This window comes from Amblyraja radiata, chromosome 22 (genome assembly GCF_010909765.2).
Source record: "Amblyraja radiata isolate CabotCenter1 chromosome 22, sAmbRad1.1.pri, whole genome shotgun sequence".
Taxonomy (NCBI): Eukaryota; Metazoa; Chordata; class Chondrichthyes; order Rajiformes; family Rajidae; genus Amblyraja; species Amblyraja radiata.
Genome location: NC_045977.1, coordinates 7,071,010 through 7,094,082, shown reverse-complemented (window position 1 = coordinate 7,094,082; position 23,073 = coordinate 7,071,010). Strand labels below are relative to the sequence as shown.

General features: G+C 44.6%; 1 protein-coding gene across 1 annotated transcript in view; it reads left to right on the top strand.

Moving 5' to 3' along the window:
- The window catches only part of cpped1 (calcineurin like phosphoesterase domain containing 1), a 272,056-nt gene that overhangs the window by 169,816 nt on the left and 79,167 nt on the right, over positions 1 to 23,073 (top strand). The window contains exon 3 of the mRNA XM_033040303.1: positions 9,796 to 10,218. Coding sequence (XP_032896194.1) covers positions 9,796 to 10,218 — 423 coding nt within the window. The remainder of the gene's footprint in view (positions 1 to 9,795; positions 10,219 to 23,073) is intronic.

Sequence of the window (23,073 nt, the reverse complement as noted above, 5' to 3'; positions counted from 1 at the left end):
AGGCCCAACTTGCTCACACCGGCCAACATGTCCAAGCGACACTAGTCCCACCTGCCTGCGCTTGGTCCATATCCCACCAAACCTGACCAATCCATGTACCTGCCTAACTGTTTCTTAAACAATGGGATAGTCCCAGCCTGAACTACCTCCTCTGGCAGCTTGTTCCATACACCCACCAACCTTTGTGTGAAAAAGTTACACCTCGGATTCCTATTACCGTATTTCCCGGCAATGAAGACGCTATTTATTACCCTAAAATAAGGCCCGAAAATGTACCTGCGTCTTGGAGGCCGAAGGTTAGAATGTTAGCCAAGAAAGATAGACTTGACTATCCCTCAGTACAGCAGCTGTAAAAGGACAGCGCCGCTGGGGGGGAGAGTTCCTTCCACAGCGTGTGGGGAGTCTGGCCCGGGTCAGCATGGCTGGGCCGCCAGAGGTAAAGTTGCGGTGAGGGCAGGAGCGTTGAGAGGGTAGGGGGTCGGGGATCATGCCAGCAACTCACTCATGGGCCTGCCCCACTTAGGCGATTTCACACACACACACACACACACACACACATCGCTTCCTTCACCAGTCCGTTATGCAGGCGGGGGACAGGACAAGTGGGGGGAGCGCTGTCTAAAACATTTACACGGTGCAAAGCCAAGGTGAAACAGACACACACCGCGATGAACAGGAAGTTTGGCGCTGTAAAAAGACGGCTAAAGCTCAGTGTACGGTAAGTCCTTTAAAAGAAGGGGCAGGGGGGAAGGGGGAGGAGAGGGGGGAGAAGGGGAGAGAAGGAGTGGAGCCAACTTTTAAGAAGCCAGAGATACACGGCTGTGAAACTCGGCGGACATTTAACATTACCGGTCGGTTATCCTTGGTTCTGAAAACTACTGCTTACCTTTTTTCCCCAATGATTCAATGAAATTCACCGGTCAGCACCGGCTACAACCTACGAGAACCTTCGACCTCCTGGCAACCCACTAGGACCTCCTGGCGACACACCTACGGCTCGAGAATTCTCGCTACTCTCCATGGCGGCTTCATTCTAGTCGCCGCTATTTTATCAACATGTTGAAAAATTCACGGCAACCATAACGAGGCCGCGACTAGTTCTCAGAATGCAGGAACTCCTCACGACCATGAAGGCGACTTCCCGGCAACCACCCGCGAACATGTGGTGACCATGTGGGGACTGGACAGTCGCCTATACGTGGGACAGGGCGATCAGTAGCTAGGGTGGCTGCGAGCGGCCGCCAGGACCGGACAGTGGAACTGCAGTTAGACCCGGGGTTTGCAGGCGACCTGGGAACTACAGCTAGTCCCGGGGCAGGCAGGCGATCTGGAAGCAGCAGAAAACTAATTGAAAAATACTGAAAACTATGTATTATTACTGATTTATGTATTATTAGTATGTATTATTACTAATTACTAATTTAGTTAGTATGTTTTATTACCTCCATTTATTAACTATGGCGATAAATGTGGCCCGCCATCCGCTCACAAACACGGGTCCTGGCCCCTATGCAAAAAAGGTTGCCGACCCCTGGACTAAAGCAAACCCTTGATCCTTTCCCGCCAGCCTTTTTTCAAAATTTTGCAACTCAAATTGAGGGTGCGCCTTCGAAGCAGGTGCGTCTTCATTTCCGGGAAATACAGTAAATCTTTTCCCCTTCACCTTGAACCTATGTCCTCTGGTCCTCGATTCCTCTACTCTGGGCAAGAGACTCTGTGCAGCTACCCGATCTATTCCTCTCATGATTTTGTACACTTCTATAAGATCTTCCCTCATCCTCCTGCGCTCCAAGGAATAGAGAGACCCAGCCTACTCGACCTCTCCCTATAGCTCACACCCTCTAGTTCTGGCAACATCTTCGTAAAACCTTTCTAAACCCTTTGACAGCGTGACAATATATTTCCTATAACATGGTGCCCAGAACTGGGGTGGAAGATTGCAACCTTTACGTGGTCCGCCCTGTTTCGACGGATGCAATCAACCTGGCGTGCACAATCAAATTAGATCAAATAGAACAAGCTGTCCTACAACTTTAGGCTGTGCACGCCATACGCAAGAAGAAGACATGCCCAGAACTGAACACAGTATTCTAAATGCGGTCTCGCCAACGTCTTATACAACTGCAACATGACGAAGTGGGCTCGGTGTTGAAATGTTCCAGGTTATGGTTGGCTTATGTCTTCTATGGTTTACTTTACATTTAGGAATTAATCATTCGATCTCTATGCCCTTAAATGAACCGTGCTGTACTAAAAGTATTGTCATACGATACAATACGATAGAACTTTATTTATCCCAGGAGAGATACTGATCTGCCAACACACAATACATGAAACATTAAATTAAAGTGGCGAGTGGAAAGGATTGGGGATGTTCAAAGAATGGGGAGCGGGGAAGGGGGGGGAGGGGTGTCACTCTACCCTATGACAGAAGGGGGAAGAGTTGTATAGTTTAATGTCATGCAGTGGATGTTGGAATGGATAGACACAAAATGCTGGAGTATCTCAGCGGGACAGGCAGCATCTCTGGATAGAAGGAATGGGTGATGTTTCACGTCAAGACCCACTGAGTCTGAAGAAGGGTCTCGACCCAAAACGTCATCCATTCCTTCTTTCCAGAGATGCTGCCTGTCCCACTGAGTGACTCCAGCACTTTGTGTCTATCTTCAGTGTAAACCAGCATCTGCAGTTCCCAGGGCCGGCCTTAGGGGGTGCGGGGCCCAATTGGGAACAATTTTGGTGAGCCCCAGGTTCCCAGCCAAGGTCTGTCAGCCCAGTTATTTAGTATATATTATGAAATTGTACACTAAGGTGCTATGGATTATACACTGTGTGAATCTCTCCTGCTCCCGTCTGACTGTCAGTAGCTCCACTGGCTTCCAACCTTTACCGTAGCAGCTAATTACCAATCAACTGCATTATGTGATTGGACACAATGCCCTTGGAGACAGCGGCTGATTGGACGGGAGGAGATCTATTTGTTGATTGGGCGGGAATTTTAAGGCAAGCTGGTTGGTGATTGGACGCAACCCCCTTAGAGACAGCGATTGATTGGCTGCCAAATAATCAGGCACAAAATAATTGACAAATAGCAAAACAAAAATCGCTGGTCGGTGCGAACTCAGTAGACTATCCGGCTGTATCTCCAAACTAAACAGTATAACATGCAGGTACATTCATTTAAAATAAAATTCAGTGATTATTTCACATGATTTCTCACTGTGTAAAGCTCAGTATCTGACCAATTTCTGTTTAACACGTTTGGTCTGCCGTGAGCATTTTTCTCTCCCAAAACAGTTCATATCTAGCAATACGATCAACGAACCAGACAGCAGTTGGACGCAGTCATGCGATTGGCAAGCGATTGATACGATTTGATGGGGCACCCTGAGCTTTTTTGCACTAGTATTAGGGTTAAGTTATCGAATTTATTTGTTTCTCATACATTCTCATACAATCTATGAATATTGTGTTTACACGCCGCTGTTGCAAATAAGAATTTCATTGTTCTGTGGTGGGTACACATGACAATTATACATTCTTGACTCGACTCTTCACTCATGCATTTGTGCAATAGAAAACGGGTAACCATTGCACTCTGCGCCAAGTTAAAAAGAGTCAGCAGTTAGTCAGGAAGTGACTATTCGCCTCCAAAGAGCAACCCTTTGTTAGGTGGCTTCACTAAATGGTGTGACTCAATATTCCTCCAGCAGTTTTGTTTTTTTTGCTCAAGATCTGCAGCATCTGCAGTCGCTTGCGATTTAATACTATGTTCCGCTGCGATCTAACTAATGGATGGCCCCATGCTGAAGCACACGCAGCATTGAAATGCTAATACGACAATTAGCAAGAATATTGAACAATACAGTAACACGTAGCTCAGAGGACACTGGGGTTTAATTTTACAAATGCCCATTTTCACGAAACAAGTCACTTTTGGCAACGATACCAGTTTTTAAGAAGGCAGACTTTGCACTGACCACTTGAAAATAAATCAGTGGTTAACTGGCAATGTAAACGTGATGGTGTGCCTGCCACCAAAGTAGCAGGTACCATGGGAGGAAGGTGGGGGAGAGGGAAATGAATGTGGATGGACAGGGGATGAAACAAAAAGATAAAGAGCTGGTTTCAGTCCAACAGCAGTACAAAACCTGAAACAGCTGGTCACAGGGCTAAGAGGCTGAAGTGCTTCAGGCTGCTGTTGGACTGAAACCAGCTCTTTAACTTTTTGTTTCACAGATTCACTTCAAGCCCGGTCTCTACATTATAAATGCAACATGAACAGTGATGGAAATGGGTTTTAGGAACTAGGGGTACGCTAAGGTCTGTGAGGCTGAGGTTGGGAAGGAAGGAGGGGGGGGGGGATAGGCGCTATATACCCCCCGTGAGAAATTTTATTTCTCTGAAATGGAAGATAGACATAAAGCTAGAGTAACTCAGCAGGACAGGCAGCGCAGCGATTCTGGAGGGAAGACTCTTTTTCAGACTGAACTGAACTCTCGTCGGTGAGAGTACTTGTGATTGTCTGAAGAAGGGTCTCGACCAGAAACGCAACCCTCTTCCCAGAGCCCCTGCCCGTCCCGCTGAGCCACCTTCAACTTCAGAGTCAAATAAAAAACACAGTGCTGGAGAAACTCAGCCAGTGAGGCAGCCGCCTTGCCCGTGAGTTCCTCCAGGATTTTTGTCTACCACAAAACCTCAATGATTCCAGGAATGCCGAGGCGACAGGGTGAGAGAGAGGGAGTGAGAGAGCTAGAGAGAGACGAGATGGGGAGCGGGAGAGAGAGAGCGTGAGAGAGCGTGAGAGAGAGAGAGAGAGAGAGAGGGAGGGAGGGAGTGAGCGAAAGACAGAGAGACACAACGTGGGTCGGTAGGTGAATGACTAACCTGCACACCAAGAAGAAGCCCCTTCTCACGGTCCGGAGCCCTCAATCATGATGGTGAGTTTTAAGAAATTCTCAATGTGTCATCAATGCATCGATCTACATTCCTCAGTAAATGTAATTGTGTTTTGAAGAAGTATGAATGACGTCGCGTGAATTTTATTCAAAGGAACACGGCGTCATTAATACTTGTTCAAAACACAATTACATTTACTGAGGAATGCAATGCATTAATGACACATTGTATAACTACTTGTTAACTACTGGCTGTTAACAAGTGCTAACAGGAGTAGTTAACAAATCGTTTGTGTCTGATGGCCGTGCAGCGGTTGTTATCCATGTTCGTTTTTAAAAAGAAATCTGCATGGCGAATGTTTTTTTTTAAATCTTTATTTAACAAAGCAAATTTGTATTTCCGTACGAAATACGGAACATTAGTGCGGGACTCCTCTTAGGCGCAGGACCCAATGGGGAGCAATCGGTCCAATTGGCTTAAGGCCGGCCCTGGCAGTTCCTTCCTACTCATGTTGGGATGGAAATTCCATCAAATAACCTTGTACAATGCCAGCATGGACTTGCCTGCCTGGTCAATCATCTTTTTGACTTTGCAAACAAAGATCTATTTTATGGAAATACTGCTTCAGGTTTGGCACAGAGCGGCCAATCTCTGCCGTGAAGAATGGTGCAGTACACATAATGAGCAGCTGATGTGTGAGCTTTCACCTCATGTTTCGCCAAAGGTGTATTTCACCAACATTGTCTGCCTTAAAATATGTAATCATCATACTTACGCATATATTTTTCATGTGTTTACGGTTGGAGTATTATAGTAATTGCATTATCGGGTCAGTAGAAGGCCTGATCTAATGATTTCAATTCCCACCACACCAGCTGAGTAATTTAAATTCAGTTAAATAAATTTACTAATTAAATTAATCTGGAAATCAGTGTTAGTATCAGTGACCATGAAACCGCAGATACTATTAAAAACCTATCTGCTTCATTAGTATCTTAAGGGAATGAAATCTGTTGTCCTTACCCGTTTTGGTCTGTATATTTTTTACACACGGCAACAGCTTAACTCTTCATTGCCCAACAAGTCACTCAGTTGCACCCACCAGTTTCCCAAGCGGAATTAGGGGTGGAATAAATGCAGGGTTTTCCAGTTCTGCCCACATCCTCTGTCAAGCTTCTCAAGTTTGAGGACGACACAACCCTGATTGGACTGATCCAAGATGGGGAGGAATCTGCCTACAGACAGGAAGTGTCACAGCTGGCGTCCTGGTGCCGTAACAACAACCTAGAGCTTAATGCTCTTAAGACAGTGGAATTGATTGTAGACTTTAGGAGAGCTCCCCCTCCCCTCACCCCACTCACCATCAACAACACCACAGTCACATCTGTGGAGTCTTTTAAGTTCCTGGGAATCATCATCTCCAAGGACCTTAAGTGGGGGGCTACCATCGACTCCACAGTCAAAAAGGCACAACAGAGGATGTACTTCCTACGGCAGCTGAGGAAGCACAATCTGCCACAGGCAATGATGGTCCAATTCTACACGGCCATCGTAGAGTCTGTTCTCACCTTCTCCATCATGGTCTGGTTTGGCTCAACCACCAAGCACGACACCTGGAGGCTGCAGCGAATCGTCCGATCAGCAGAGAAGATTATTGGCTGCAACCTTCCCTCCTTTGATGAACTGTACACTGCAAGGGCCAGGAAGCGAGCGGGCAAGATCATCTCTGACCCCTCTCACCCTGGCCACAAACTCTTTGAATCACTTCCCTCAGGAAGGCGACTCCGGACTGTCAAAGCTGCCACAGCCAGACATAAAAACAGGTTTTATCCACGAGTAGTTGCTCTACTCAACAGCCAAAAATCTGTAGCCTCCCTTTGATCTGGTATTTTGTTGGTTCACATGCTTGATCGATGGTGTTTTATCATTAATGTTTTATTATTATTAATGTTTAGTGTTTTCTGAGTCATTCGTAACTGTCACTGTATGTCATGTTGTTACTTGTGGGCGGAGCGCCAAGGCAAATTCCTTGTATGTGAATACTTGGCCAATAAACTTACTTACTTACTTATACTGGTGAAAATGGTGTGCTGCAATGGCTCAGCAGAAGAGCTAATGCCTGACAGCGCCGAGACCCGGGTTTGATTCCGACCACGGAGTTTGTACGTTCTCCCCGTGACCCTTCGTGGGTTTTCTCCAAGATCCTCGGTTTCCTCCCACACTCAAAAGACGTACAGGTTTGTAGGTTAATTGGCTTGGTATAATTGTAAAAAAATTGCCTTTAGTGTGTGCAGGATAGTGTTAGTGTGCGGGGATCGCTGGTCGGTGGGCCGAAGAGCATGTTTTTATGATGTCTCGCTTCTTCTTCTTGCATATGGCGAGCACAGCTGAAAGTTGTAGGACAACTTGTTCTATTTGATCTTATCTGATTGTGCACGCCAGGTTGATTGCATTAGTTGAAACAGGGCGGACCACGTGAAGGTTGCAATCTCCCACCCCGCTGTCTCGCTGAACTAAACTAAAGAATTAAAAAGAAAGCTTATCAGAAATAGAGGTAATAGGCAATATAATGGAAATTGGCTCTACAAATCATGTTTTTGCTAAATATAAATGTATGAATGAATGAATGAATAAATAAATGAACCAATGAATAAATGCATATTTTATTATCACATGTGACAAGTCATGGTGCAATTCTTTGCTTGCATTCCCAAGGTATGCAAATAGTCACCACATAAAGGAGGCTGACAAAGTTACAGAGTATCCACGCCAGGTCCCCCTTTGTTCACCCCTCCCTCCTCCCCCTGTAACACAGTCTGTAAATAATACAATTTAAACTTGTTAGCAAATATAGATCCAATTTATTCATCTATTATTATGTCATGCTGTTGTTTTCTTTTCATTTATAAGTTGGGGAGAAGGCAGGAATGGGGGAACTGATTGGGGATGATCAGCCATGACATTGAATGGCGGTGCTGGCTCAAAGGGCCAAATGGCCTACTCCTGCACCTATTGTCTATTGTCTAAGTTGTAAATGATCTTTAATGGAAACATAAAATGCAGTTGTACTTTGCGGGGAATAGAGGGATATAGACTATGTGCAGGACATGATCAGTTGCAATTGTACTGGTCAGCACAAACATCATGGGCCAAAGGGCCAGTTCCTGTGCCCCTGCACTGTTTTGTATTCTTTCCATCATATAACTGTTTACTAAGTTTAAAAGTAATTGTTCTTGATTAGGCATGTGTACTATTTCTGAGACAATTATTGCAGCTCACGTGCATTTTAACGTTAAATGCGAGTCCTCGTATTTTAAAACCATGAAATATTTTGTACCCCCCGCATCTCCTCCCTCTTTATAGTTCTGTCAGCATTACTATGATTGCTTGGCTTGTTCAGATTATAAAGACCATTGAACAAAATATTCTGTAAACAAAGCAATGTTGGTGCCCAGCACACGGGCAAAATGGCACAAGCCCCACTCTCGGCTGACCACTTCTTAACCAGGTCAGAACATTGGTTACACCATCAGTATAAATGATATGGAGTTGTTCATATGTGATAGGAAAAGAATTAGGCCAGTCGGCCCATCAAGTCTACTCCGCCATTCAATCCAATCATGGCTGATCTATCTCTCCCTCCTAACCCCATTCTCCTGCCTTCTCCTCTTAACCCCTGACACCCGTACTAATCAAATAATATGTGTGAGGTTTGTACATTCTGCCTGTGACCATGTGGATTTTATCTGGATGAATTGGTTTCTTCCTATATTCTAAAGATATGCAGATTGGTATATTCATTGGGTCACTGTAAATTACACCTATTGTGTAGATGAATGGTGGAATCTAAGGGAAGTTGATGAGAATACGCTGCTGAATAAAAAAAGGGATTAATTGAGGATTAGTGTAAATGGGTTGATGGTCGGAGCGGACTTGATGAGGGGCCTGTTACTGTGCTGTGGGACCCGATAGCTCTAGGTAGTAGCACTAGGAATTGGAACTATCTTCGAGGTATTAGTGAATAATAAAAAACACGTCTCAGGAGGCTGTCAATGGACGATGAATAAACCTGAATTTCCTAGAAGAATCTATATATCTCTGCCTTAAAAATATCCATTGACAGTCTTCTGTGGCAATGAATTCTACCGATTCACCACCCTCTGACTGAAGGGATGTCCTTTATTTCCGAGGCTCTGACCTCTGGTCCTAGACTCTCCTAGACTCTCCCACTATTCTCTCCACATCCACTCTACCCATGCACTATTCGGTAAGTTTCTATGAGGTCCCCCCTAAACTCCAGCGAGTGCAGGCCCAGTGCCGTCAAAGTGTTACACTTAGCCATGCATATTCTGAATGGAAACTGGCTGCTCGAGTCTCATCTGTATCTCTCCTGAATTTAATTTCCACCAAAGTCAATGGAAATGAAAAAAAATGAGAGCATTTGAAAGAGGAACCTGCAAAAGAGCAGCCAATTCTAGACGCTTTAAGAAGGAACTGCAGATGCTGGAAAATCGAAGGTAGTCAAAGATGCTGGAGAAACTCAGCGGGTGAGGCAGCATCTATGGAGCGAAGGAAATAGGCAACGTATCGTTGCCTCACCCGCTGAGTTTCTCCAGCATTTTTGTCCACAGCCAATTCTAGGCAAATGCTTTAAGATACGATCGATCTTGCTGCCAGAGGGGAGATCTTGCAGCAGTTTCAATTGGACATCTCTCCACGGTGTTTAAATAAAATAAATTAATTCAATTAAAATAAAATAAATAAATAAAATTAAATAAATAAATAAATTAAGTGAGATTAAATAAATTAAATTAAATTAAATAAGCCACGGTGTTTAAATAAAAGGGAGAAATTATTTTGCATCTGTCCTGATTTTATTTTTTTACAATTTTTCAGGTACTCTTTGGCACGAGGAGCAAAAACGTGACCTCAAGGAAGTGTTGAAATGTACAGACGCTGAGGTGCCATTGGTTTTTGTCAGTGGCAACCATGACATCGGTAACACCCCGACTGCGGACACTATCCTGAAGTACTGCGAGAGCTGGGGCGATGATTACTTCAGCTTCTGGGTCGGCGGCGTCTTGTTCCTCGTGCTGAACTCCCAGTTTTTCCACGACGCCTCCAGTTGCCCCGAGTTAAAGCAAGCCCATGACCAGTGGCTCAATGCACAGCTCGCTGCAGCCGAGTGCAAGAAGAGCAAACACGTGATTGTGTTCCAGCACATCCCCCTCTTTCTCCAGGACCCTGACGAAGAAAATGGATATTTTAACCTTGAAAAGTCTTTACGGCGAGATCTGCTGCAGAGGTTTCAGAAAGCAGGTAAAGTGCGTTTCCTTCCTTCTGTATGTGGCTTCTGTTGTTCCTTTAACGGAATAGCTGAGAAACATGAGCATAGGATTTTTCTTCTGAAGAAGGGTTTCGACGCGAAACGATGACTATTTCCTTCGCACCATAGATGCTGCCTCACCCGCTGAGTTTCTCCAGCACTTTTGTCTACCTTCGGTTTTCCAGCATCTGCAGTTCCTTCTTAAACATTTTTCTTTGAGTGTCTGCTGGATATGCATCGTCCATTAGATAGTCTGGGCCTTTGAGAAGAAATCTTATATTTCCCATGCCAGCTCTTTGCATGTCTTGTGTGCGCGGCTCAAGCCACCTTCCCTTCCTCTCTCCCTCCATCTCTCCCTCCCTCCCTAAGCTTTCGTTTTGGAGTTTTCGAGGTGGTAATTGAGACATCCGCAGCTGGGGGATGGGAAGGGAGATTAACAATATATTGCTCAGATATTAACAAGCCTCGTTCAACAGCCGATCACGAAAACCTGTGCCAACGAATATTCCATCTTTACCTTCCCCTTGCATGCTCTTACACCCAGTTCACCAGCTTGGCTGAATCCTGACGACTGCCCCATTCTGAAGAAATGCATAGGAATGAACTGCAGATGCTGGTTTACATTGAAGATAGACACAAAATGCTGGAGTAACTCAGCATTTGCAGAGAAGCAATGGGTGACGTTTCAGGTCGGGATCCTTCTTCAGAACCTTAATTTTTCAGAATTCTTAAGAAATCTTTGTTATCAGAAGGGAGTTATTTGGCTATTCCAACCTATTGACTTTATTTCGATAGTATTTATAAATTATTTTAAACAATTTTCACCATGGGGTCAGAAACAGAGGTCTGCTACTTCATCAGGCAAGAGGTCTTTGGGCAGCTTAATTGCCCGATATTGCCTGGTGCATAGAGCATGGTGTTGGAGGAGTGAGGTTAATCCTGTGCCGAAGCTTTTCCTAGCTCTGCCTTTTACTGCCGTGGCATCTTGGTGAATTGGGACAAGAATAATATTATTTTGTGCAAACTGTTGCCATTTCCTAAAGTTAAAATGTAGTATATTATCTACTGCAGTCTCATTGAGAATCCCAAATGGATTCTGTTTTGGCAGCAAAAATGAAGTTTTATTTCAGTTAAGGCTTATTTCCCAATGCAATCAGATCATTGAAGATATTTTCCGTCCCTGCTACTAACAGATCAGATTTATCTCAAGACTATCTGGGTCTATAATATTATATTTATAAAATATATCTGAAAGACATGAGGAAACTGTAGTCAGGTTTAGTGAAATGAGCAGAGGGGCAGCGTATACATGCAACACAAAATTGGAACAGGTAATTAGTAGGCAAGGGGAATGGTGGTCTTTCATTCACAGGGGAGAGTATTGGAGGCTGGGAGTCTTGTCATTTCTGTATGAGGCTATGGCAAGCTCACACTGGGAATACTGTCCATTGTTTCTCCCCAACTGCTATCAGGGAACTGAATCATCCGACCACAACCAGAGAGCAGTGCTGAACTACCATCTACCTCTCAAGGCCTATCCTTGATCGGAGTTTGCTGGGATAACCTTATTCCCTTATCAAGTAGACACAAAATGCTGGAGTAACTCAGTGGGACAGGCAGCATCTCTGGAGAGAAGGAATGGGTGACGTCTTGGGTCGAGACTTGACCTTCAGACCCTTCTCTCCTTCTCTCCAGAGATGCTGCCTGTCCCGCTGAGTTACTCTGGCATTTTGGGTCTACCTTCGATTTAAAGCAACATCTGCAGTTCTTTCCATTGTCAAGAGTCTATACACTGTAAATGGGTCGATTGTAATCATGTATTGACTTTCTGCTGACTGGTTAGCACGCAACAAAAGCTTTTCACTGTACCTCGGTACGCGTGACAATAAACTAAATTGACTGTTTCAGTCACTGTTTCGAAGGAAAGACATGCCGGCCTTGAGGGTATTCCAGAGAAGGTTCACTAGATAGATCCCTGGCTTCTAATAAGTATGTTGGATCTACACCCACAGGTATTTAAAAGAATGATTGGTGAATTTATGAACCATGTAAGATTATGAGGTGTATCATACCATGAACAAGCTGTCCAACAACAAAGCAAGTGTCCAAGGTGACTTGTATAGGGTGGACAATATTGAGAGTAATGACTCGATGGTGATTATGTCACATGAGGTGTATCATGCCACGAACAAGCTGTCCAACAACAAAGCAAGTGGCTTGGATCATATCTCTGCTGAACATCTTAAGTATGCGAGTATGAGGACAGCTCCTCTCCTAGCTATTTGTTTTACTGGCTTTATGATTCATGGCTTGTTACCAGACTCAATGTTGTCTGTCCTGTTAGTGCCGGTCATTAAGGACAAAGCTGGTAAAGTAGGCAGCCTAAATAATTACAGGCCCATAGCTTTAGCCAGCATATTGTCAAAAGTTTTAGAAAGAGTTCTGCTGGATAGAATAAATGAGTTTGTTAACTCCACAGATAACCAGTTTGGCTTTAAAGCTAAACATGGCACTGACTTATGCATATATGCCCTAAAGGAGATGGTAAACAAATATAGAGGCAACAAATCTTCAATCCTTATGTGCTTTATTGATGCTTCCAAAGCCTTTGACCGTGTTAATCACAGAAAGCTGTTTGATAAAATGAGTCAAAGAGGGGTGCCTAAATACATTGTGAGAATTCTGGCCTGCTGGTATGCCCACCAGACTATGCAAATAAAATGGGGCAATAGGGTCTCAGCCCCATTTGGGGTTAGCAATGGTGTTAGACAAGGGGGAATTTTGTCCCCAGTCCTTTTTAATCTATATATTGATGATCTGTCTAAACAATTGAAAGCCTGTAATACTGGGTGCGTGATTGGTGATATTTTAGTGAACCATATTATGTATGCAGATGATCTTGTGGTCTTTAGTCCATCTAGCGCTGGTCTCCAGCAGCTCCTTACTATATGTTCTGTGTATGGTGTGGAACATGATATTAAATATAATGCTAGTAAGAGTGCTGTTATGATCTGTAGAACCAAAGAGGATAAATGCCTAAAATATCCTGATTTTAAATTGTCTGACAATAATCTTAGTGTCTGTAATAAGATAAAATATCTAGGGCATATTATTACAGAACAAATGACAGATGATGAGGATATTTATAGGCAACAACGCATGCTGTATATACAGGCGAATATCCTCTTGCGTAAATTTGGTGCGTGTGCAGATGTGGTGAAGATTTCACTATTTAGAGCATACTGCACACCACTCTACACTGCGCACCTGTGGTCGAACTATTTAAAGACAAGTATGCAGAGATTAAGGTGGCATATAACGATGCCATGAGAACACTGCTAAGGCAACCTAGATGGTGTAGTGCCAGTAATATGTTTGTGGCTGCAGGAGTCAGTACTTTAGAAGCTATCCTAAGACACCACATGTATAAATTCATTTGCAGAATAAATGACTAAAAATGTGCTTATTGTGGCCTTGACAAACATAAGGGTTAGCACTACACGCTACGAATCCCAGCTGTGGAGACACTGGTATCGTTGTCTCGTTGTAGGACATTGATCATCTTTTAATCTGGATTTTTAACTTAAGCATTGTGTTTTAAAAAAATATAAATTATGATGTTTTTATAAGTGATATACCAAGATGTTATATGTATTTATGATATTTAATATGCAATGCATTTTTTAATGTAATGTTGCCCCTTGTCTGGACCTTGAGTCCGTAATCAAGTTTATTATTATTATTATTATTATTATGAGTTTGGAAGCCAAAGTAGTGACAGGTAGATGAAGCCGTTGAGGATATTTACTTTGTGCGGGGTCGACAGATGGGGGAGTAGTTTTGAGGATGAAAGATCACTACCAGGAAATATTTGAGAATGTGTGATCTTTATCCCAGACAGCTGAAATGCCGAGTTATTAAGTATATTCAAGATGAAGGTGAAGATTTAGAATATAAGGGAATGAAAGATTATTGGAAGCAGGCAAGAAATGTAGCGGAGGGTATTGATCAGATATGACACATCAATTGGTAAAGCAGACTCAAGGAGATGATTGGCCTTTTTCTGTTTCAGTATTCCTATTGAATATGTGTGTGAATGGACATCCCGGGGAAGAGATACGTTGTTAATGTGAAGACAAATATGGTGTAGTGTGAATGAACAGTGACCCAGTGAAGTGCGGTGCAGTGTGAATGAACAGTGACCTAGTGGTTCAGATGTATCATGGTTCTGAAAGTAAAAACACAAAGGAAAAATACATTTTTTTCCAAGTGCCACAGAGTTCAAGAACCAATGACCAATGATGAATCGAACCAAATGATGAACAGCCACAATTGAAACAAAATGACCCCATTTTGTTTTCTTCCTGGACATGGTGCAAAGGTACATAATGTGGTGGGCAGGCGGGTAAATTCAATGGGCAGGAATTCCAAGGACAAGTGTGCAATGGTACACAGAAATGCAAATAGCAACACTGATGCCTCACAGCTCCTGCGCACCCTGATTCCAATCTGATCTTTTATGGTCTCTGGGTGGAGTTTGCATGTTCTCCCTGTGACCTTATGCGGTTCTTTGAGCATGCACTGGTTTCCTCGCACATCCTAAAGATATGCTGGTTAATTGACCACTGTAAATTGTCCGTGTGTTTGGATGAGTGGTAGAATCTGGGAGCATTGATGGAATTGGAGTCAGAGAGTCACGCAGTACGGAAACAGGCCCTTTGCTCCAACTTGTCTGTGCCGATCCAGGTCCAAGCTAGTCATATCTGCTCATGTATTCATCAAAGCTTTTCCTATCCATGTACCTGTTCAAATGCTGACCGGTTGCATCGTGGCTTGGTTCAGCAACTTGTGCGCACAGGAGCAGAAAAGACTGCATAAAGTTGTAAACACTGCCCAGTCCATCATCGGCTCTGACCTCCCTACCATCGAGGGGATTTACCACAGTCGCTGCCTCAAAAAGGCTGCCATCATCATCAAGGATCCACATCATCCTGGCCACTCACTCATCTCCCTGCTACCTTCAGGTAGAAGGTACAGGAACCTGAAATCTGCAACATCCAGGTTCAGGAACGGCTTCTTCCCCACAGCCATCAGGCTATTAAAAACAACTTGAAACAAAAATCTGAACTTTAATAGCCTATTGCACTTTATATGCTTATTCATGTGTGTATATATATATTCAATGGTATATGGACACACTGATCTGTTCTGTATTTATTTATGCCTACAATATTCTGTTGTGCTGAAGCAAAGCAAGAATTTCATTGTCCTATCTGGGACACATGACAATAAACTCTCTTGAATCTTGAATCTTGAAATGCATTTTGGATGTTGTTATTGTGCCTGCCTCAGCTACTTCCTCTGGTAGCTCATCCTATATACCCACTACCCTCTGTGTGAAAACGTTGCCCCTCAGGTTCCTATTTAATATTTCCCCTCTCACCTTAAACTAATGCCTTCTAGATCTTGATTCCTTTACTCTGGGAAAAAGACTGTGCGTTGACCCTATCTACTGCCCTCATAATTTTACACATATCTTTAAGATCAAGCTTCAGCCTCCTGTGCTCCAAGGAATAAAGTCCGAGCCTGCTCATCCTTTCAAGCACTTGAATTCTGGCAACATCTTGGTAAATCTGATCTATCGTACACTCTTTCCAAACTGAACACAATACTCCAAGTACGGTTTCACCAATGCATTGTGCAACTGTAATATAATGTCTCAACTTCTATACTCAGTTCCCTGACTGATGAAGGCCTAAGTGCAAAATAACTTTTTCAATACCTGGGATGCCACATTCAGGAAACTATGTACTTGCATTCCTAAGACAGACACAAAAAGCTGGAGTAACTCAGCGGGACAGGCAGCATCTCTGGTGAGAAGGAGACCCTTCTTCAGACCCGACTCGAAGATTTGAGACTCAGTCTCGACCCAAAACATAACCTATCCCTTCTCTCCAGAGATGCTGCCGGTCCCGCTGAGTTACTCCAGCTTTTTGTGTCTATCTTTGGTTTAAACCAGCATCTGCAGTTCCTTCCTATAGTTTTTATCTACTCCTAGATCCCTCTGCTCGACAACACTCCCCAGGGCCTTACCATTCATTGTGAAGATCCTGCCCTGGTTTGACTTCCCCAAAATATCTCACATATATCTGGATTAAACTCCATATGCCGTTCCTTGGCCCACAAGCTCAGTGATCAAGATCCTGCTGTAGTTCTTGATAACCATCTTTACTGTCTACGAAATGTGTTGGAAGGAACAGTCTAAAGAAGAGTCTCAACCCAAAACGCCACCCATTCCTTCGCTCCAGAGATGCTACCTGTCCTGCTGAGTTACTCCAGCACATTGTGTCTATCTTTACCGCCTCTCTGGTATCATCTGCAAACTTATGAACCTTCTTATTCAAACCATTGATATCGATACAAGACACATAGAAAATAGGTGCAGCAGTAGGACATTCGGCCCCTCGAGCCAGCACCGCCATTCAATGTGATCATGGCTGATCATCGCCAATCAGTACCCCGTTCCGGCCTTCTTCCCATATCCCATGATTCCGCCAGCCCCAAGAGCTCTATCTAACTCTCTTTTGAATGCATCCAGTGAATTGGCCTCCACTGCCTTAAGAGTCAGAGAATTCCACAAATTGACAACTCTCTGGGTGAAAACGTTTTTCCTCATCTCAGTTCTAAATGGCCTACCCCTTACTCTTAAACCTTGGCCCCTGGTTCTGGACTACCCCAACATCTGGAACATGTTTCCTGACTCGAGCCTGTCCAATCACTTAATAATTTTATATGTTTCTATAAGATATCCTCTCATCCTTCTAAATTCCAGTGAATACAAGCCCAATCGTTCCATTGCTTCATCATATTACAGTCCCGCCATCCCGGGAATTAACCTTGTGAACCTACGCTGCACTCCCTCAATAACAAGAATGTCCATCCTCAAATTACAACTGCAGGACCTCTTTGCTCCTATACTCAAATCCTCTTGTTATGAAGGCCAACATGCCATTAGCTTTCTTCACTGCCTGCTGTACCTGCATGCTTACTTTCATTGACTGATGTACAAGGACACTCAGGTCTCATTGCACTTACCCTTTTTCTAATCTGACACCATTCAGATAATAATCTGCCTTCTTGTTCTTGCCACCAAAGTGGATAACCTCACATTTATCCACATTATACTGCATCTGCCATGCATCTGCCCACTCACCCAACCTGTCCAAGTCACCCTGCATCCTCATAGCATCTTCTTCACAGTTCGCACTGCCACCCAGCTTTGTGCCATCTGCAAATTTGCAAATGTTACTTTTAATTCCTTCATCTAAATCATTAATATATATTGTAAATAGCTGCGATCCCTGCACTGAGCCATGCGGCACCCCACTAGTCATTCGCTACCTGCCATTCTGAAAGGGACCCGATAATCCCTACTCTTTGTTTCCCAAACTGCCAACCAATTTTCTATCCATGTCAATACCCTACCCCCAATATTATGTGCTCTAATTTTGCCCACTAATCTCATGTGTGGGACCTTATCAAAGGCTTTCTAAAAGTCCAGATACACTACATCCACTCTCCCTTGTCCATTTTACTTGTTACATCCTCAAAAAATTCCAGAATATTAGTCAAGCAAGATTTCCCCTTCGTAAATCCATGCTGACTTGGACCGATCCTGTTATTGCTATCCAAATGCATCTTTAGTAATTGACCCCAGCATCTTCCCCTCCACCGATGTCAGGCTAACTGGTCTATAATTCCCTGCTTTCTCTCCTTAAAAACATTGATAACATTAGCTACCCTCCAATCCACAGGAACTGATCCCAAATCTATAGAACTTTGGAAAATGATCACCTCTTGAGTACCCTGGGTTGCAGACCATCAAGCCCTAGGGATTTATCAGCCTTCAGTCCCATCATTCTACCCAACACCATTTCCTGACTAATGTGAATTTCCTTCAGTTCCTCCTAATGGTTCCTTTACCTCAATTCCCTTATCAAATCCAGTTAATTGCACAACTCTAAATCCAGAATTGTCTTCTCCCTGGTAGGCTCCAGTACAAGCTGTTCTAAGAATCCATCTTAGAGGCACTCTACAAACTCCCTTTCTTGGGTCCAGTACCAACCTGAGTTTCCCAGTCTACCTGCATATTGAAATCTCCCTTAACCACCGTAGCATTGCCTTAGTCACATGCCAATGTTAACTCCTGATGCAATTTGCACACTATCACCAGGCTACTGTTTGGGGGCCTGTAGATAACTCCCATTGGGGTCTTTTTGCCCTTACAATTTCTCAGTTCTCTCCACAATGACTCTACATCTTCTGATTCTATGTCATCCCTCGCAAAGGACTGGGTCCATTGCTATGTCAAACAACAATGGACCCAGCACCTGTCCCATGGCACACCAGTACTCACAGATCTCCAGTCCCAAAAAAACAACCATCCAGTACCCCACTCTCTGCTTCCTACCATAAAGTTAGTTCTGTATCCAGTTAGTTAACTCTCCCTGGATCCCATGTGATCTAACCATCCAGAGAAGCCTACTTTGCAGAACCTTAGCAATGGCCTTGCTGACGTCCACATAGACTAAGTCTATGCCTCCAGCCCTGCCCCCAAGGCAATGTATCTACTGAACTTGCAGTCATTGACTTTTGCCCCAATGGCCGACATCCCACTATTGCACTCTTCATTGGATCCTGCCAATTTAATTTAAACCCTCTAGCAAACCTGCGTCCCATGATATTAGACCTTCTCTAGTTCAGGTGCAACCTGGTCCCTTTGTTCCTCAGGCACTATTGTACCTTCACATTACTACCCTCAGTAGCATGTGGGACCGGGAGTAATCTGGTTACTACCCTTGAATTCCTGCTTTTCACCCTTTTGCCTAACTCCCTATATTCACTCCACAGGAACTCTGACCTTTTCCTACCCATGTCATCTGTGCCAATGTGCACAATGGCTTGTAGCTGCTACCCTCCCTCTTGGGAATGTTCGACAGAGGCTCTGTGACATCCTGGACTCTGCTACCAGAGAGACAACATACCATCCTGGAGTCCCGCTTGCTGCCGCAGAACCTCTTGTCTGTATCCCTTAACTAATGAGCCTTCTTTCACTATATACCGATGTGTCTTCACTGTACCTAGCTGTTCTTCAGAGCCACACCTGGTGCCACACACCAGCTTGCTGCTGCTACTCTCCTCTGAACAGTCATTGCCTCCATTGTATCCAAAGGAGTAAACTTGTTTACGGGGGTAACAGGGGATTCCTGCTCTCTCCGCCTACTTCCCTTCCTGATGGTCACACATCTACTTTCTGCCTGCAACTTTGGTATGACCACCTCACTACAACTCCTGCCTATGATCCTCTCTGGACAATCCTGAGATTGTCCACCCCCACCTCCAGTACCCTCGTGCAGTCAGTCAGCAGCTACGCTTGGACCCACTTCCCACAGGTGTGGTTCTCGGGGACATGGGGGGTTCAGACAGTCATGCAGGGGGAGCGGACCAGTTCCCCTATTGCCATCTCCACTGCACTAAGATCAAGAAAGAGCTACACCAAAACAACAATCTTCCCCCCAACTTGCATTGCCCTCTGCTCAGCCTCCTCACTCAAGCCTCATGAGCCCAAGATAGCCATGGATAGGACAGGTTTGGAGGGATATGGACCAAATGCAGGCAGGTGGGACTAGTGTAGCTGGGACATTGTTGGCCGGTGTGGGCAAGTTGGGACGAAGGGCCTGTTTCCACACTGTGACAAAGCCTCCACATTCACCCCTTCACCCCAGGTACGGCCACTCCCAGTAAGCCGCTCTACTGGTGCCTGCCTTCCTTGTATAAACCATTGAAACCAGCACTCCTGGACACTGATAGCTGCCTTTAAGATCTCCCACCCTGCTCCTCCTCTCAGCCGTTCACTCGCGATTGAAACGGACTGACTCCACGCCAACTACTGCTTTTTAAATCTCTCATTGCAATTCATACACTCTGGACTGAGTGACCCTGTTCTATATGGTAAGAAAATGCTCTTGTATTTTGAGTCTGAAAAAAGGTCTCGACCCGAAACGTCACCCATTCCTTCTCTCCAGAGATGCTGCCTGTCCCGCTGAGTTACTACAGCATTTTGCGTCTATCTTTGGTGTAAACCAGCATCTGCAGTTCCTTCCTACACACTTGTATTTCCTATACTTCCTTTGACAATTGGGGCAATGAGAGGGAAGCAAGCAAGTTGCAGCTACAGGTTTTGAGTGTAGGAGCGTAGGAAGATGTGGGAGAGTGTTCTTGGGGTGTCAGGGAGGGCTGGGGACATCAAACGAGGGACAATGGTGGACGTTAGAGATGGGGACATGAGGACCTAGGAGGTGGGGGCATGGTCAACTGCTGGGATCTGGTTGGGAAGGTCACTGCGGAGATGTGTGAACTTTATCAGGACCTGCTAACTGTGAGGTGCAAGTTCTGTTTGTTATGTATTTATGATGTTCATGATTTTGACCTCTGGTTTTAAGGTCTTAAGTGATAGGTGCAGGATTAGGCCATTCGGCCCATCAAGTCTACTCCGCCATTCAATCATGGCTGATCTATCTCTCCCTCCTAACCCCATTCTCCTGCCTTCCCCCCATAGCCCCTGACACCCGTACTAATCAAGAATCTATCTATCTCTGCCTTAAAAATATCCGTTGACTTGGCCTCCACAGCCTTCTGTGGCAAAAAAATCCACAGATTCACCACCATCTGACAAAAGAAATTCCTCCTCATCTTCCTAACGGATCATCCTTTAATTCTGAGGCTATGGCCTCTGGTCCTAGACTCTCCCACTAGTGGAAACATCCTCTCCACATCCACTCCATCCAAGCCTTTCACTAATTGATAAGTTTTAAAAAGGTCCACCCTCATCCCCCTAAACTCCAGCGAGTGAGGCCCAGTGCAGTCCAATGGCTCGCTGACTGTGATTGGACATTTATCATCGAGGTGGCCGGACATGTGTTGCAAGACTGTTGGCACGTGATGAGGTCCCAGGATCCACAACATATCTGGGTGTCTCAGCAAGGACCCAGAAGGAAACCTGCACAATTTGTGAAGTATTGATCTGACCAAATAGGGCATCCTGCACCTTGGGCTGGTTTAGTGGAAACTTGGGGCGTGTGATTGGGGGGGGGCTGCAAGGATCTGTGTGGTCAGCTTCACGGTGCTCTGGTGTGTATCCCTGGTGCATTTTTTACCCACCTTTAATATACCATCAAAATCCTGCCATAGAAGAGCAATGTGGAAAACTGAATCTTTATTATCACATGCACCAAGGTACAGTATATACTGTTCAGTAAGATTATTGCTGAACATAATTAATGTCAGAAGATTAAGATTATAAGATTAAGAAATACAATCCTTGGTAGACAAAAATGCTGGCGAAACTCAGCAACTTTCCAGCATCTTCAGTTCCTTCTTAAACATTAAGTACAATCCTTGATTAGGCACAGAATGCATAGAAAAAGTCCATGTGCATGTCACTAGGTTTTGGCGCTATTTTCAAAGTTCTAACTGTAGTTGGCCATAAAGGTCCGTTGCAGCCTTCACCTCCATCCGGATCGCCCAGCGAACTTCCATCCTCTCCTCGCCCAGCCACCTTCAGCCATCGTGCCCCAGGGATGCCTCCTGCAGCGGACCATAAGGGCGCGGAAGTTAAGACCCCCGGTTCCTCTTACGAGCCCTTTGTTCCACCTTCTCCGACTTGCAGCACCCTCGCCTCCGGTTCCCGGTCCCCAGGAAGGAGTAGGAGACAAGCCTCGGGCGAGACTCTCACTCTAGATGGAGTTCCCAGCACCACGGAAGGGGGTCCAGGCCGGAGTACATCAACAGCACGTCGGGAGAATGAGCCAACCGTATAGTTTCCACTCATGGGGCGTATGACCATCAAACTTGGTAGACAAAGTTTACCACTCTGACTAAATTAAACAATGATCGGCTTTCAGGAAGATTCTGAATCTGTGGCACATTGATCAACTATACCATGTGTAGGACTGGAAAAAGGTGATTGCAATCCCAGGCGGCAACAGCAGAGATGTTGCCTTACGGCTCTTACTGCGCCAGAGACCCCGGTTTTGATCCTGGCTACAGATGCCGTCTGCACGGAGTTTGTACGTTCTCCCGTGGGTTTTCTCCGAGAACTTCGGTTCCCTCACTCACTCCAAAGACATACTTGTTTGTAGATTAATTGGCTTGGTATATATGTTAAAATTGTCCCTCGTATCGGATAGTGTTAGTGTGCGGGCATCACTGGTCGGTGCCAATTCGATGGGCCGAAGGGCCTGTTTCCGCGCTGTATCTCTAAACTAAACTAAAAAAAATGGAGGAAATTTAAGGAAAGATATACTAATTAAACTTCACATTCTGGTAGGTAGATGGTTAACACTTACTTGAAACCCATGCAGGTCACGGTGGTGTAGCGGTAGAGCTGCTGCCGTACAGTGAATGCCCTACAGTAGGTTAATTGGCTTGGTAAATGTAACAATTGTCCCTAGTGGGTGTAGGATAGTGTTAGTGGGCGGGGATCGCTGGTCGGTGCGGACCCGGTGGGCCGAAGGGCCTGTTTCTGCGCAGTATCTCCAAAGAAGGTCCAGCCCGAGAATAATATATTGTAGTAAACTTAGATAAGAAGTCGGATTGAGAATTTTCTCAGCGTTATTCTCATCTTGCACGAGTTGCCTTTTATCAGGTGAAATTTGAGGAAAATTCCCATTATTTTCTATACAGTTTTATGTATAGTTGCAATGCTGAGCAGAACATGTTCCAATGCTGAGCAGAACATAAAAGTAAAAGTGATATTTCATCCGTGGATTGCTCCTATGAGGATATCA